The sequence below is a fragment of the Lichenostomus cassidix genome, chromosome 4, assembly GCF_008360975.1.
Source record: "Lichenostomus cassidix isolate B80296 chromosome 4, HeHo_3.0, whole genome shotgun sequence".
Taxonomy (NCBI): domain Eukaryota; kingdom Metazoa; phylum Chordata; class Aves; order Passeriformes; family Meliphagidae; genus Lichenostomus; species Lichenostomus cassidix.
This window is the reverse complement of record NC_139484.1, coordinates 27835825-27853936: the sequence shown is the minus strand read 5'-3', so window position 1 is coordinate 27853936 and position 18112 is coordinate 27835825. Positions and strand designations below refer to the sequence as shown.

The window sequence follows — 18112 nt, the reverse complement described above, 5'->3', positions numbered from 1 at the left end:
GCTGCTTGATTTTAATTGCTTCCTCAGGAAGGAAAAGAAAAGAAAAAAGAAAAAAAAATAAAGAAAAAGTGAAATACTTCTAACTGGTGGATTAGTCCAGACATATCTTCAAAATAATGCAGCTTTTCTTAAGGTTCAGCTGTGTTTCCGATTACTTTTATTGTGCTTATTTTCAAGACACCTGTCTCCTTTTTGACTTACTACCAAATTATCAGCCCCAGAAAATAATGAGCTGTCTCATCTATTTGAGTCTGCTCTTTGGCATAAACCCCTGTAAAAACAGTTTTACCTGAAGACATGCTGCTGTGGAGTTTTGGAGTTTGGGGCCTGTCCTATGTCCTGTTGGTTGTGCTGCAAGGTTGGCAGTCTCCAGCAAAAGTTGTAACAAGCATCCATTAACTTTTCAGTCACTATGATGCTTGCTTAGTAGATACAAATTAGAGCCTATAAGGACCTTGAAAGTTGGCACAGGAGAGGGCCTTATATCTAGGTTCAGGAAACAAATAAGTTTTTTAAATCATAGCTATGTAATAGATGAGTAGCTCTTCGGGTTGTCAAATGTAAATGAATTTGGTTTTGTGTGCCAGGTCTATAGATGCTTTGAAGTAACACACAAGTAATAATGTTCTTAATAAGATCTGTCTTCTCTGATAATTAAATCCGTTTATTTTACAATACTTAAAATGCACATATCATTTGTTCAGAAAGTATGTCTAAGAACAAAAAAATGCTTATTTAAAAGAAAATGTTTATAAGAAAACCATTTTTTTTCTTTGCTGAAAGCATTTGAGATTTTTGCGAGGGAGTAGATAGATATTTTAAACAACATTATAAATTACCTCATCCTTCACGTTTTCAATTAAGAAAAAGATTTTGTATGTCTGACTGCTTTCCATTACTTGCTTTGGAAATTTCCAGCTTGCCTGTTTTGGAGCGCTTGAATCTCTTGGCAGTAAAAACCCATTCATTCACCTGGCAAGAATGGACAAGGCAGTGTTTCCTAATCTTCAGGGTAGTTCGGTGGTATATTTTCTTTGTCACCCACTGTATGTCCAAATACCTTCTGGCATCCAATTTTTGAAGTCAGACCAGGTTACACAACCAATTTCTAGCAACATGCCCTCACAGCTGACCTGTTCTGGGCAGGACGTTTGATTAGAGACCTCCTGAAGGCTCTTGTAGTCTGAGCTATCCTAGTCTAACTTCAACTAGCAAAATAGATCAGTGATGTAGGAGTGGCCTCCAAACTCTCACATAATAGCCTGTGCTGGTAGGCACAGTATTTTTGTGCCAAAGGCAGTGTAATTTCTATCACCTTTACTTGTACAGATAAACTATGAGCCAAATGGTTATACTTTCAGATACACACAGGTACTAAGTGTGGGCATTCCCACACTTTGAGAGAGAAGTGCTGAAAGCTCAGAAAAGGTCCATCTATATCTCTCTATGTGTATTAGTATGTGTGTAGTTTTCCATCCCATTAATGCTTTTATTGCCATTAAGTGTTAAAGACGTCCAAGAAGCTTTGCTATTCTAGTAGTAGATTTTATCTGCTCTCCAGCTTTCTGACAATGTGGATGAGATTTCATTGCTCAGTTAAGGATGGCTTGCATTTTCAGCAAGTACACTTAAGCCAAATATTCTGTGGCGTGTTGTGGCAAATTTTTTCTATAGTTTCCAGAGAATACAAAGCTCTGTATAATTCTTTGTCTTTATGCATTTTTGTCACACTGATGGCTAGGCTCTTTCTGCAAAGCAAATTTGCTTGCCTCCCCTCCAACTTTAAGTCTGAAGCAGTACTAAGTCTCCTCCCAAATACTATTGCATTCGTTTTACTTGAATTAGCTGGTCTACTCTCCTTGTGTTAAGACAATACTGGGAAGCCCAAGTGTCACCTGAACTTAATTTCAGGTTATGCACGGATCAGATGCTGAAAGAACCTGCATCCCATTGTCTCTCTCTCTCTTTTTTTTTTTCTTCTCCAGTCTGTTAAAAGATAGGGTCATGACCAGATCACGACGATGTGCCATGCAGACGGAGCTGCAAATTGCATACTTTGTGAAAGGTGGTGTAGTCCATATTATTGTCTCTGTGTCAGAAATCCATTTCTGAAAACAGTGAACTGTCAATTTGCTTGATGAAAAATACTGTGGAAAGCAGATTGGTAAAATCACTGATGCTGGAATTTAGATAGGATACCTGTTTAATGCATCTCTTTATAGTTGTAAATAGGTTGAGATTTAAAATGTCTGAGTGAACATCAGACTTTTGATTGTGACATCTCAGTGTTTTTTGAGCATGAACCCCATTCTTTGGGGTGTTATCTTTCAGGTTTCCATAGGATCTCTGGCTGTATTACCAGGAGGGGCCTGTTGTTGAGAATCGTCCCCCACACATGGGCTGGTTATGCTTCCATAAACACCAGAGTGCTTTCACAGGGCGAGATTTTAACAAAACCATTTGGTGAGGAGGTCTGTTTCTACTCTCTGTTCTTGGATGTCTCTTATAGCAATACTGGTCTGTGTGAAGAGAATGTGTGAGTTTTGCCTTTAACAGCTGATTTAGGCTTTTAAATCAAACCTTGAAAGTAGACAGATTTGCATACTTCTGTAATGACAAGTGTTGTAATATCAGCATCCACACCTTTGTACTACATTGTTCTCATGGGTACTGAGTACTTGCAGGACTGAGCATCTTCACAACAGATAGTACTAGTCTGGGCTTCTAGCTTTCCACTTAATATTTGTTTGGAGATTCCCTTTATTTCTGCTGAGGTATCTTTTAACATCTTACTGCCTCTCACTTAAAGGCTACCAATAAATATTTCAGGAAGACACCTATCTGTCTATCTTGCGTGGGCAAAACCTACTTCTTCTGTAACTTCCTAATTTTTAATTTTCAACAAGGGTGGTATATGAGAAGGGGGGGAAGGGGAAGAGTTTTTTTCTCCAAAACTGTTAAAAGAGATTATGTGTGCTTTATTTGAATGTACAGCTTTCATTTGTCGTTCCCGGAAACAAGCACACTAATACATGTTATCACATAAACCTTTGAAACAGAAGCTCTAGAAAAATGAGACTAAAGAAGACACAGACTTTCAGCATAATTGTAAAAGTTTAATAAAAAAAATCTATAGAAGTCTGTTGATATGTTATGAAAAATTACTTGCAGATTAATTTCCTTGAGCTGAGAAGCTTTAAATGAGTATATTAACAATTCTGTTTTCACACCTCCATGAATTATGCTCAAACGATGCCCAATTGTTGTTAAACAACATAAAAATTTGATATGTTGTCAGTCCCATTGCACAAAGCAGCACAGTCATTTTCGCAGCCAATTTCTGCTGCAAACCCAGCACTAGGGAATGGAATAACACAAACAAGGTAATGAGTTTTAAACTAATTATGAGGTGACAACAGTGTAATTGAACATAAGATAATGAGTGGAAAACTAACGTTCATCAAATGGTTTTCTCAGCCTTAGAAATTACTTTTCTCAGACTTAAAAATTGTCAGATGTACTGATGTAGAGACCTCTGCCAACTGCAGAATGGTCAAGAAAACTGTTTCTATGCATAGCAGTGATTAACAGCTGCCAAACAGCAATTTTGTACAATTTTAAACCTCCTTTAAATTTACAAGAATACAGAACTGTGGTTGTTTTGGGTGTTGTTTAGGGCATTTCCACTTGGTCTCACAATGTCTATATTTTCATAAGATGGAGGCTTTGGAAAATTGTTTTCTAGTTTTTCATGCAGAACTTCCTTCACCTGTGCAGAACCTTACCCTGAGAGGTGCTCTGTGTGCCAGAGTGTTCCTTATGGTCATGCTGTGTCAAGGAGCCCATGACTTAGCCCTGCTCACCTTTCCTCTGCTCATCCTGTGTCTCCAGCTTCCCAACAGGCCAATGCAGCTTTGAGGCCTCGCTGCCTCACCAGGGTCACTCCTCAAATCTGATGCAGAGTTGCCAGATAACTGAAAGAGAGTAGAAAGCCCAGTTTCAGGTTTGGGGCTTTTTCCAGCTGCACTTAAAGTCACTCTGAATACCAGCTGAAAAGTTAAGGTTTGATAAATCTTCATGTTTTTAATGCAATTCAACTGTTAGCATTGTAGCTAGATGGAGGTATAGAAGAGTAAAAGAAAATTTCAGGCTTGCTCCAGTGGTGGGATTTTGGTTTCTTGACTGTACTTCCAGAATGCTTCCACTCCACTTGTGGTCTGTGTTTTCAAGTCCTCTACAACAACTCTTGCTGTGATGCAGTTTTCATTGAAGAGAGCTAAACCTTCTACCCTTATGTGCTAATCCATAACTTGAACAAGATGTTAGTTTCTAAAGCATTGTGGGTTGCCTTTGCCCTATTTCCAGATGCACCAGCATCTTTGGGCACAAAGTGATGGAGCCATCTTTTGTCTAGATGGTAACAAGGTTTATTTTTAACTGTAGCCTGTATACCTTTATCTGTAGACAAATTGTTGACCTGCCATGATCCTTTGTACCTGAAGTGTACGCTTGCAGCTCTTGCGCAAGCAGCCTGACAGAAGGAATTGATTTGCTTGATTCCTGATTAAAATGTAATCTGAAGGTATCCAGGAGGATTCCTGAGGAGCCTGTAGGCAGGTTGATGTCTTGGCTTTGAGAGAGGCCATGGCACAAATCCACACAGCACACCCATACATTATGGATCTGCCTGTGGAGAAAGCTGTAAGCAAGGAGCTAGTGGGAGGTGGACATCTGAGCAGGGTGAACATGCACGGTCCCTGTGGCATGTTGTCCCTGCTGCTGTGACAGCTGCACGCTGGCAGCAGGAGCTGGGGACACTGCCAGAGAGGCCTGATGGCAGAAGCATCCAGCAAGGGGGAGCTGTGGCCACCAAGTCGTGTGCATGCACGAGGCCATGAGGTTGTTCATAAATAAATATTGCATTTCTGTATTTTCTTAAATCTTATGTGAATTGCCAGGCGTTGCTAAACTGCATTTGATTCTGTTGTCCAAAATTATCCGTAAGAAATCATGACTTCATATGACATAACTGTTTTTTCTAAGTGTTAAAGGTAAAATTTTGTCAAATACAGATTTTTCCAGCTTTGTCAGGAAGTGTGGCAGTAGTTTTGGGAAAGGGTATGCTTTTATAAAAGTCATGAAGAATTCAAAGAGATGCCCAGCGTACTTCCTCTCTTAGATTGTGACACTCCATAAATAACATCTCATTGAGCTACACATCTGAAAAGGCCAGCAGAGGAGATCAGACTCAGTTGTTGTGGCTATGAATATGTGTCATGGGGAATTTATCATCCAGAGTCCTTCTCCAGTTTCTACTGTACATTTTTATGGTACTGTTCAGCATTGCCATTTTACTGCAGAATTTGATAATGTCAGAGAAAGAAGTAGCAGTTGTTAACAAGAGAGAAGTATTGCTCTTTGACATGGTGTACTTGAGAAAGAACATATTAATTTGGTTTTTATGTATGTACAAGTATTTTTACAGCTGCCTTCTACATGCGCCCATGTTCCCGTGTCTATTAATAAGAGACCAGTGTTTAAGGTAATGAAGCATGGGAAGCACTGCTCCTGTCTTATCAGTGGAATGATTGGGCAGGCTTGTAGAGGAATGGGTGATTCAGGCAGGGGCAGAGCTCTCAGACCTAACTCTCAGACCTTGGTCTGAACCAGTTGTTTATAACCAAAAAAATTATGCAGAATCTTCAAAGGAATTAGCTGTTCTACAGTAAAGACATTTTGTATTCAGTAATATTTAAATGTTTTATATGTTCCTGTTCAGCATTTTATATGCTGCAGTGCTGATTGTTTAGCTTTGGCAAGATTGTACTGATTAAAACTTTTTAGTGAATGTGTTCACAGCTCTGTCAGTGCATTAGAGCAACTGCTTTGTAAACATTTCCCTAAAGCCATTCTGATTTCAGGTCCCTATTACCAAGCAATGCAGTTCCTCTTGTTCAGTGGCTCGTATAATCCCAGAAGGTATCTGGAGCATGTTTATGTTAAGTCAACTATGAATGCAGATGTACAAAAAGACATGTTATTTACAAAGAGCTGAGTACACTAGTTGCATCAGCCTGATCTATCTATGTTTTATTACTGTGTTGGGCGTGAAATACAAATATCCTTAATAATGAAAGCAATACTTGGTAGGGTTTGTGTTCAACAAATATGTATTAAAGATGTTGGGTTTTTTCTCCACTTTTAGATCCATTTAAGTTCCTAACCAAAAATGAACCTGCCAAGGAACAGACGGCTCAAGCAGCTTTAGCTCGGAAACCCACTGTGATTCGAATCCCAGCTAAACCCGGGAAATGTAAGTTCTTCTCCCAAATGTCTGAAAAATGTGTTAGAAAACCATTTCAATTAGGCCTTAATATTTACTAACTGATTTGCTGTTTACTAGCTAATATTAACTGCCAAAGGAATCCTGTGGTACTGTTTGACAAGACAGAGTAGCCAACCTAAGGGCTGTGGAGGGAGGGAGAAGTAGATGAGCATCATGTTCTACTCTCCCTGCCTCCCGGCTGCTTCATCAGGCTCCCTCCCTTGAGTCCGATGTCTTTCAAACTTGATGGAGCTGATGCATAGCAGAGGTGAAACTATAGGTAAGGGGCAGATCTAGAGGCTGGAAAGGAAGACTTGGAGGAGACCCTTGCAGCAGAAGAAAGGGTCTGCTAAACCATATAATGGAGCTGCATGTTTGGCCAAATTGACTGTGGTGCTGACCTCAGCTGAGGTTATTTTAGTGCTGCTCCCAAGCTTCCTTGTCAAAGAAACAGCAATGGTGCATTAAAATTTCCTTCAAATACAGCTTGATTGGGATGTTTAGGAAAGTTTTCACAGTTTAAATCAAGAAGTTCCCTTGATCCTTGCTAGATCAAGGATTTGTGACCATTTAGGCAAGAATGTTTAGGTAGCAGTTTGAGGGAATTTAAAAAGACATATGAGAACTGGGATGCAAAAACCTGATGTGTTCAATTTTATGTCAAGGTCATGACTATAGTTCTCTGAGAGTTACCATATTCCTAAAGCCTTCCACCTCTAATCCTTTGCAGCTTTACAAATGACCCTGACAATGTCTTAAGAGTGGGAATTTATCAGGGAGCCACAAGGTCTTTATGTCAGTCTTTGTATGCTGGAGTGCATACTTGCAGAATTCTCTTTAGCCTTACCTTTGATCCTCAGAGCTTAGGGAAAAATGTCACAAGATAGCTCTTAAAACTCATGTTTCAAAATCATGTTTTGCCACACATAGTAGGTGTAGAGTCAACTTGAGTAAGGGTATGTCCAGGTGGCATTTCTCCTAAGAGTTTCACTCATTATTTCCAATCTCCCCCTGTCACCAACCCAGTGCTAAAATACTAAATTTTCTTTTGCCCTGCATATGTGAGAAATGCAGTGGAAATTATTAAAAATACAGAGAAGACTGAAGATAAAGCTGTGAGGAAAAGTCCTTCTGTTAATACTTGATTATAAATAAAAGGCTTTTTCAATTGGAGGAATATGTTTATGAACTACTGTAAAGAAACCATGATATAATTCTTCTCTATAAAAGAAATTGTTATTACAATTAAAAATAAAATGAAACAAAAAACCAACCAACCACCTGATTTTTTTTCCTTTTCCTTTTTTTTTTTTTTTTCTGAGATGGGTTTTCTTTTGAACTGGTAGATAACTGGTCCCTTGCTGCTCTCTAGTGGTAATTGAACTTTCCACAAAGGACTGACAGTCCTTTACTTAGCTACAAACATCAGGAGGTTGTGAAGGACTGCCTGCCTTACAGGAATTAGTGGTTGGAAGATTAATGGGATGTGGAGGAACAGAAGCAGATTCTGAGAAAGCAGAGTAGCCTTTTGTCCAATAGGAGCTGCTGCAGAAATATAACCTATTAAAAGAGGAGAGAAGTACAACTGGGCCAAGATATAAATGGGTATAGTAGGATTTACATTGTAAAGGGGCCACATAATCTCAATACAGGGAGTCTGTCACCATCTTGTTTATGAAGGGAGATAAATTCTGTCAGGAACCAGCAAAAACTAAAAAGAAAACCCCCAATAAACAAACAAAACAAAAGAGCAGTAATTAAAAAAGCCCCAAACACACAAAAAGACCCTCCTAAAACAGCCCACCCAGCACAACCAAAAAGAGGACAGAACTGGATGCTTAAGTATTTGAACTCCAGTGAAGTTCTCGATTAAGATTAGCATTTTTGTCGAGATGCAATTAGAAAGGAATCAACTTCCACTTCAGTTATTGCACCTAGAAATCACTGAAAATAACACCTGTCTTCTAGTTGTGGGGGATTTTTTTTGTTTTATTCCTCTCATTCCTTTAATTTAGACCTAAAAAAGAGTAAGAGAGAGGAAATTAGGTCATTTGTGTATATAGCAAGATTTGAAGTGTTAAATAAATATATCATGCTTTTTATATATCAGTAAGAAGTGATAAGAGAAGATTTCTTTTGCAATTACTGCCAGGTATTGTTTTTACTTTTCATCCATCTCAGTACCTTAGGAAAGTCATGAACTTCCTAACTTATTTTCCCCGTGCTTGGTCACTGCCAACAGAGTAACTGTGACCTTCTCCTAAGAATTGAACTGATCAATTTTTTAAAATTGCAGCAGTGTTTTACATAAAAGTAATGCAACAGAGTTATTAAAAATAAACAACACTTCTCCTTTCTATGTGTTGTTTCTTTGTTGAGAGTACTTTTCTTGAAATGAGCAACTGAAAGTTTTGTTTTGGATAGCATCTCTCCTCTTTTTTTTTCTCATAAGTCTATAAATGTCCAGGCTGTGCACACACATTTTTATGTAACTCCAAGTTCAGCTGGAAGTCAGAAGGACTTAAGTGTCTCTAGTTCTTTCTATGAAATGAATTTTCTTGATATACGATCAGATTGTAAAATAAATTACAAGGTTCAAATACATAAAGACAAAATGTTTGGTAAACATGCTGGCAAAACCTGTCCAAGTTTCCCAGGTTTCAATGGCAAAGACATTGAAAGCAAATGTCATATATTTAGGAGGGTTTTCTATTCTTTACTGAGCGTGAGGACGTCATCACTGTTTCATCTGTACTGTTTCTGCTTCCATGTCCTAAACTTGCTTAGCTCCTTAAAGACTACCTGGGAACTTCCATCTCTGTTTTCTGTCATCCTGAATTTTATAGCAGGCAATAATTTATTTTCTTGCCTTTACCTTTCTGGAGATTCTTCCATCCAAGTCTCCTGATCTTTCAGGGTTACTTGAAATAACCCTCAGCTGTTTTCCAGCTTGAAGGATATTCCAGGAGCTGACAGCTGAAAAAAAAAGTGAGTCAGTTTAGAAATGTGGTGATGGTGTTTCAGGGTATCCAGTAATGAATCTGACATTCCCAGGGGTAGAATCTCTTCTACACATCTAATATTATATCACCAAGTATTGCAGCTGAAACCCTAAAACTCTGTAATAATTTGCTGGTATCCTGAGAGTAAAGTGAAGATCCATCATGCAGGATGGGAAGTACTCCTGAATTCAGCCTCAGAGTTAAAATGTTCACTTCGTGTCTCTTCACTCTCTTTTAAGTGGTTCTTCCTTTTGGCTGCTCTGGCTTTGAGGAAGGAAATTGCATTCACACAAAAAAATGCCCCAAACAAAGGCACATTCCTTTACCTATTGTTGGGCCATGTAAGGAAGGTATTAATTAGACTTTAATTTAGGAATTTTTGGGTTTTTTACAGCTTTAAATGACATCCCACATAGCCCTCCACCACTTCCTGCTGAAAAGCCTATTGGGAACACATCCAGTATCACAGTGGGAAAACCCAAGAGTAGTGATCTAGTGAAAAAAGGGGTAAGTTAGAACTGTTTTCCTGTATTACAGCTTTGTCTGTTTTGGTTAAAACATCTCTTGTGATCCTCAAGCATTTGTGAAGTTATTTGAAGGACCAGAAGATGAAAATGACTAGTCAAAAGTTTAAGGCTTTTTTATTTTAATTCTGTTCTCTAATTTAATTAGGTAATTTAGACTGCTGTCAGTTTTGAAAAGCACTCTGGTGATTTTACTAAGCTTTGATCACATCTATCTTCAATTTTCTGTATTTATCATCTGAAATCAGGGTATTCTACAACTCAGTTTCTACACCTGAGTTTCAGTTTGAGTTTCTACAACTCAATTCTACAACTCAAAAGCGTTGTTTCAAAAGCGTTGCAAAGTGGTTCAAAGTCCATTGGGATTTACATGGTGAAATGTTGTCAAAGAGCTTTAGAAACACATTTTTTTACCCTCCTGCAGATAATACCTCTCAGTGTCTGTGCTAATTTCCAGGCAGAGGAAACTTTTCTGAGGAAGAATGAAGCTTGCTTTTTTTCAGCTCTTTCCTTCTAGTTGTTTCTACTGAGTAGAATCACCTATTTTGGGAAGTAAGGCTCTGCTCCTCGCTCCGAAACACATACCTAGTAATGGTAGGCATTGTAGCTATATGACATTTGACACAGATTTTCAAAAGGGAATTAAAATAAACTAGAAAATGAGAGTAAAATTTCCAGATACTGAATTTTCTGATGGCAAGAGTGGCAGAGAATCTTGTGAAAGCCACAGGCAGTAAAAAGGTCAAATCAAATTAAAAGCCCTCACTAGATGGATGCTGCCAACAAATGCTTTTGTATCTACCTTTGCTAATAAAGATAAAGGGTTTCTAAAGGTCATGATTGAAAAGGGTGTTCAGAGAGGTCCCACCTTGCCTGGATAATCCTGAAAAAATAATTTACGAAATGAGACATTAAATGACATTTTATGCAGTGGAACTCCAAAACTTTTACAATGTCATCCAGGTTATTGTGACAGGATGTATAAGCTTCAGAGGATGTTTCTGAAAAAAAGATTGTAGTGAATCCACTGGAACATTTAAATCCTGTCTTTGGAAAGGTAAGAATTGTGCTTCTAAAACTAGTGTTGTTTGTCAGTAGAAGTGATTAAACAACAACAGCAAAACTTGTTGACCATAAGCAGCAGTTGGCACAGATTTCTTCCTCTTCACACAGAAGAGGAAAATTTTTGATATGAGAATGACATCCTCATATGAAAGTGGCAGGTTGTCTTCTTTCTAATAGAGTCATTTAATCAGAAAATCAATTTGGGGACTCAATTAAGGGTGAAATTTTGTCACAAAATGTATCTAAGTATTTTCTAGGTGGGAGAAATCACAGAAATTTTTTATGAATTTCAAGCACATTCAAGCACCAATTAAGTAAACAAGACTGTTCAGACCTATTTAAAACTACTAGTTCAGAAAGGGTTCTTTTGAACCCAGATTCAGCTCTCTGGTTTGCCACGCTGTTCCAGAAGCAGCTGTGCTTTTTCAGCAGACCTGGCAGAACTTTCTGGGATGAAAACAAACAGCAGGAGGCAGCAAAGATGGTCACTTGTTAATCCTTTACTGTGGTCCAGGCCCTTCAGACATGGCACATGTCCTCCTCTCCTCACTGCTGTATGGTGGTAATCTCTAGCAGGGCCAGCATGGGCAGCTGGGAGGAGTGATGCCTCAATCTGCCAAAGCAAGATTGACTGGGATTTGTCTGTTAGATCTCTAGAAAACAAATTTACATGTCTTCTTTAATGGGAGCTGATGTTACTCGCAAGAGATGCAGTCCTGTGCAAGTTGCATTAATGTCATGTTTTCTGCTTTAAGCCTGTTCAAAGTGTTCCATGTGTCAAAGTCAAATCAAAACTGATAATGTGAAATCCTGTGGGCAGTGTAAATGTACATTTGTAGGATTCTCCTGAAACTGGCTCTTAAGTGCTTACTGCCATGTAGTAGGAAAAGAGGTACTGGGTCATACATAATGCACAATTTAAGCTGTGTTTCAAGTAGTAAATCAGATTACTTACCCTCCATATTTCCTTCCATGTCCAACTACACTTTAAAATCAGAGAATCGTGCCATAATACTTATTACTTTACTTCCAGGTCTCCAGAAACTCTTGTTTTTCATGTCCATAGGATATAATTGAATGTAAGAATTGTATCATTTAAACAAGATCTTTTTTGTCATTAGGCTTAAAGAAATGTCTTTTTTCTTTTGAATGGTTGTAGGAGTTGGATCACTCAGAACAGGGTGGAGTGCCTCAGCCAGAACCTCTACTACCCCCAAGGTGAGTGTGGTTCTTCAGAATCACTTGAAAGTGGTGTTTGTGAATTAATTAGCATAGTTAGTCTCAATGTAGAAGCTATTGACTCCAGCCAGTAGCTTCTGATACTCAGATGTAGAAGCTTATGACTCCAGCTACTGATAGCTCAGTAGTCTTGGCTGGGCACTATGCTCACTAATAAACAGGCAGGACTAAGCTGGTAGCTGTTTAATACTTGTTTGTACATTATTGGTATGAGCAGGGAGATTATAGGAGAACAGCTGTTTGACTTTTCAGCTAAAGTACAGTGGCTGCTGACAGTCATTCCTTTCTGAATCTTTAACCTTTTCACCCACAGCACTTGCACTTGTGATGGAGTTTGAGTGGTGAAGGAGTAGAGGTGGCAGATGCTCCCACCCTGAAAAAGGCAGATGCTGGGCCCACAGCTTCCCAGAAGCACTGACAGGTTTATACACTTCAAACCAAAAATGCAGCTGCAGGATCAGTGATAGCCTTGGGAGTTTTTATTCTTGTGAACCAAAAAGAAGGAGCATCTGCAAGGGCAAAAGCTGTTTGTCCAGCGTTAAATTCATGTCCATCAATGCCAGAGACACAGGGGAGGGAGATCAGGCACTAACTAGCCAACCCACTGTGGGTATCTCAGCATTTCATTCTAGATCTGTGAGTTTAAACACAAGAGTTTGCTCTGTTTTGTCAGGACAAGAGAATCTTTCTGATATTGAACTGAGTCTACCAATAAGTATTAATTATCAGGAAAGAATGTGAATGTACCACAAGGAAATACCTCACTATTGCTCCTTATGGGCTTGTTCCTTCCCCACATTCAATTTAGCATAACATTCCTGATTCTTATGAGGGTCCCTGGGACTGCAGTAAGTATTTTGTCCTTTCACTCATCTGATAAAATGGATTTTCAATTTTTATTTTTTTTTATGTAAGCAGTAATAATTCACTGAATTGCTTGTTATGGTCTTCTTGTTTACTTGAGTTGCCTTTAAAAAGTGTGGGTTGATCCGTTTACAGATTTCAGGCAGTCTAACTTGGAATTTCCCCTTTTGTCAATATTAAAAATGCTTCATTTAAGATGAGGCCAAGAAAAGGGGGAGACGGATATTGAACAGAAGTGGAAATTTTTTTTGAAATTTAAAAATTATTCTGTACTCAAATAGTAATAGAGAACTCTTATCAGGAGCATTAGTAGAGCACTAGTATCTTCTCAAGTGGTGGGTGACACTCTCAAAATGTGTTGGAATGATACTTCAAAGATCCACTTATGCACATTTGTTGGGATTGATAATTTTTGCAGACCCATGAGGAATGCACACGAGTAAGTGATTATGCTGAATTTGTATTCAATGAAAAAAAGATAAACAGCTGTAGCAGAAACTTGCAGTAACTGGTTGAAGGTACCGCATTAAGAATCAAGCAATACTGTGTTTTTGGAATATTACTACTAATATTAATTACTACTAAACATTACTACTGTCACTTGCTAGTCTCTGATTTTGGTTTCTAAACTGCTGGCCCACTAATGAGTGTCATACCTCCAGCATTGCCAGAGAACTCGAGTATTTTTATCAGTGTTTTCTTTCTGCAGTAGACATCTGTTGCATAAAAATGGTAAATTCTGCTATTGATGGCAATGTGCAAAGTGGTGTCATATGTCATGAGTTTCATCAGAGTCACTTCAGGTAAGTGACATGCTAAGGATTAAGCTAGGCTGATTCCTGAAGACCAGCTTTCACAAAAGCTCTCCAATAGCAGAACTTCATCCTGCAGCAGCTTCAAACACAGCCCTTTCTGGTGGTGGATTGCTGAAATAAATCCTGCTTATTTAGTGGGCTCCCCAGAAAGCTGGTAGTCTGTTGGTGAGCAGAGTTGGAAGTACATAATCAAAGGATCTGTCTAAGGACTTGATCATCTGCTCCTAGTATCTGAAGAGTTCATGTATTCCTGGAAATCTTCAGATGCTACACACTGTACAGCTCAGGTCATCACAAACCTTGTTTCATCACTGCACACTCTACAGCTAGGATCAGGTGGCAGGATTATTAATATGCATATTTTTTGATGGTTTGCACAATTTTTAGGCCTGTGGATGGAAAAATTATACCTGCTCGACCTCCCCCACCTAAAAGTGTTCCTGGAAGGCCACCTCCACCAAAACTCTCTGCAGCCAAGACCTCCTCCCAGAAGGATGTTCTTTCGCGATCTAGTTCTGACATCGCTTCTGATAAAAAAACCAGCAAGTTCAGGTTGGGACCCAAGAGAACAAAAAGTGCAGTCTTTAAAAGTCCAGATCCAGCATTACCTCCTAGACCTAAACCAGGTCATCCTCTCTACAATAAATACATGGTGAGAGTTGAGATATTCTATCTGAGAATATTGTTTTTATGAAACAGTGCTGGTTAAAATAGTAGTGAAAAAGGTAGTTAAACCTACTAAAGTAGGTTAGTATGATGTGGCTTTCAAAGTGCATTTATCAGCATAATCTTCCTTAGAAAATGCTAGTAGATAAATAGTAATAAGTCCTGCAAGGCAATACTGGAGAAAGGAATAAATACATGCAAAGTATAGATCTATGTGGTGTATTTTTGTGTATATATGTAATTATATTATACATATCTTTAATGCATAGCTTTTGGGGTTTGGGGTTTTGTTACAGTCACCAGTTCCTGAATTATCTATCCGTAAAATGATGCTTAATAATTGCATTTTTATACTGGTTTTACCTGTACATATAAAACTACTTAAGAAAACTGGGGGAGTGTTACAACTTATAAAGTAGTTGACCTTACTTAATCAAGTTTGCAAAGAGTGAGGAATGTAACATTGCTAATCTTACAGTTTCGTCCTATTGGTGCCATCCCTTTTCATTATAAAAATGCTTTTGGTGTTGTATGTGTTATTACAGCATTTTAAATGCAAATGGATCAATGTTACAGATAAAAACAAGAAGGTCTTTCCCCAGAAACTTGAAACTGGTCAGTGATAAGAGCTGGTGACTGCTTGAACTAGTGCTGTTGTCCAAAAAAGCAGCCAGACAGCCATAGCATGAACAGCATCAACATTCCATCAGCATGAAGTGGAAACTTTCTATTGCCTTCTGCTTGACCTTTCACTTTTGCATTTAGAGTTTTGTAGATGAGATTTTTTTTCTGTAGAAAATCAGTAGTAATTCCCTGCCCCCAAGTGTTACTGTCAATGAAAGTTTCCTCCCAGGTTGTTTTTCTAGTGCCCTCCATGACAAATGAATATATTTCTGCATCAGAGTGTCTTTCTGAATATCTTGCACTGTATGGTGTGGTACCAGTTAGGTGTCTAAGACACTTTCAAGCGAGTGAACCCACCTGAGTTTCTCAGAGGGGCAGATCATATCACCAGCAGTCTGTTCTGGATGCCTTCCAAAGGAACCTGTCCTCTTCCACTGGACTCCTAAATCACTTACCTGTAGTAGGTGGTTTAAATAGTCCCATCATCTGACCATTTTCACTTGCGGTAAAAATTTGAGGTCCCTAGAAGTGAAAAAAACTTTTCCATTTGCCTCGGTTTCTGTTCAAGTTGCCTGTGCCTCATGGAGTTGCCAAGGAAGATTGTCTTCCCAGAAACACTGGAGAACTGTCCTGTAAGGTGCTTTTTTTCTGCTGGCTTAAATATTCAAAGAGCAAAACTCCTGTTGCAGTAAAGTATGAAGGGTTTTAGTCTTCAAGGGTTACACTGAGAAATGTAATAGTGATTTATTAAATCCTTGTGTTTCTGTAATCAAAACAACTGCCAAAACAAAACCCAGTCATAGTGATTTGCCTCGTAGCTCAGGGACATTCTGCTTATGGAACAGAGCAAGAGTAATTACTTGGAGTGCCAGAAGGGAGAGGAAGCTGGTAAAGTTCCTCCATCTCATAGGAAAATAATCACTCCCTTGGCTGAGTATCTGAGAATTGAGCAAAAGATAAGCGAGTACTTTATGAAGTGCTGTACATGATACATGAGTGAATTGGCTTTGACATACAGACTTGAAAGTCTTTTCCTCTCGGCTTCTGCAGATCCTGACTTGGTTTTAGGGCATATCTATATTAATATGAAATAGCTAGTGCAAATTATAGCTACGAGCAGCCTTTTTGACTGTTATCAGAAGCCTACATAGCTGAAATAGCTTTCTGTACAATGTGTTGTTATCTGTTGTAACTGGTATTACTCTGGCATTATCTTTTTATTGGGCTTTTTTGGTTGGTTTGGGGTTTTTTTGTACACAATTAATTACTTTAAATGTAATCAGTACAGCCTGAAAATCCCTTGTGGGTGGGAAAGAGAAGAAGGCTCAATATTTTGAATATAATTTTCCTTTATGAAAATCCCACAACAAAACTGTTATCTCCCCTGCCCCTTGACGTAAGCAAAGGCATAGTGGCTTCCTTCCTCCTCTTGGAATGTTGGTTACTTGGCAGATGTGCTGTCCCTGCTGAGTGTGCTGGGGAGAGTTGGGTTGGGTGTTCCCTTGAGCAAGGAAGAGTGACTGGCGGCACATAGGATCAAGGACCAGTGCAAAATTTGTCCCGAGCCCTTGAAATGAGTGTTGCTATCAGTGCTACAGATTTCTGACCCACAGAGATAGCTGAAGCTTTGTCTATGCTTGGAAAAGTTGCATGCCTTCCCTTTCCATTCACTGGCTCAAAAGTAGATTTTGGTGAAATGTATTCTGGTTTACACTGGCAAAAGGCATACAGAATTCAGACCCATAGCTGTGTGACCAATAACCATTTCCTTCTCCAATACCAGGACAACTCTGTGTCTAAAGTCAGAAAATTCCCTAAGGAGTACATAACAGAGACTCTTATTAGTATCTTCTATAATTTATAAGCTACTTGGATTTATATGTTGTTGCCAGGAATCCTACCAGCCTCCGAAAGTTTCTGACACAAGTGGACCTCATGCTGTAGTCCTGCATGATTTTCCTGCAGGTAAGTAAATGTGAATATTCTGAAAGCTTATTTTACTCCAAGACTTTCAAATGGGAATTTTCTTAGAAATTAGCACTTAAAAATGGTGTGGAAGCTTGGGCTGCAAGGTCTGCATGTAGAGTTGTTCAAATCAATGGGTTTAGCTGTAGATGGGCCAGTCTTTCAGTTAAAGCTGACGGATTTATCAAGTAAAATTCAGACTTTTTAAAAACTCATTCTAGTTTTGTCTGTGGCATTTGTATTAAGGTTTTACTTAGAGAAAATCAGTGAGTGTGACAAGTACTGTTAACTGGAATGACGTTGTCTTACAGAGCATGCTGATGACTTGCACCTTCATTCTGGAGACACTGTTTGTCTTTTGGAGAAAATTGATTCCGAGTGGTACAGAGGAAAATGCGGGAATCGCACAGGGATATTTCCCGCCAACTTTGTTAAAGTAGTTGTATGTAGGCTTTGTATACATTGCTACATAAGATCCTATTGCATTTGTTTTCTGGTTCTATTTTACTAAGGCTTCTGTGTGTTTAACTCCATTCTGTATTTACATAATCTCTTATCCCACTGGCAGCACAGAAGACATATCAACTTGTTTGTGTGGTATTAGAAAGGTGCGTGATTTGGCACAACCAGCCTGTTATGGGGAATAATTTGCTGTTAATTTAAAGCCAAGTGAGAAAATCATTGCCCTTATCAGATTCTCTTTGGAAACATGGGTAGTTTCTCAGGGTCTACTGAGTCAGGTTGTTTTTTGGCAGCTGCATGTAAGAATCAAGACTCAGTAAAAAGTGGTTGATTTTTGTGCCTTTCCCCAGCTCCCCATCTTCTGCCCTTTTCTTGTCCCTTGAGCTTTGCTGGAATTACCACTTTTTTAGCCATGTAGTGAACTAGGTCAGGGTAGCAATTTGGCCAAAAAAACATGTTGGTTTTTTTTTCTTCCTAGAATATTGGTTTTTTTCCAACAGGATCAATTTGCCTAAGTGGCTTTCTGAGTAGCTGCACAAATGGTTGTGCTGGCAAAGTGCA

General features: G+C 38.8%; 1 protein-coding gene across 7 annotated transcripts in view; it reads left to right on the top strand.

The window, feature by feature from the left end:
* The window catches only part of SH3D19 (SH3 domain containing 19), an 82372-nt gene that overhangs the window by 54810 nt on the left and 9450 nt on the right, over window positions 1-18112 (top strand). For all 7 annotated transcript variants that reach the window (XR_014851677.1, XM_085058485.1, XM_085058483.1 and 4 more), the window contains 7 exons: window positions 6206-6313; window positions 9722-9834; window positions 12076-12134; window positions 14222-14486; window positions 15693-15761; window positions 17017-17089; window positions 17401-17531. Coding sequence is in view for 6 of the 7 variants with exons in the window: in XM_085058485.1 (XP_084914611.1) it covers window positions 6206-6313; window positions 9722-9834; window positions 12076-12134; window positions 14222-14486; window positions 15693-15761; window positions 17017-17089; window positions 17401-17531 (818 nt within the window). In the remaining variant the exon portion in view is untranslated. The remainder of the gene's footprint in view (window positions 1-6205; window positions 6314-9721; window positions 9835-12075; window positions 12135-14221; window positions 14487-15692; window positions 15762-17016; window positions 17090-17400; window positions 17532-18112) is intronic.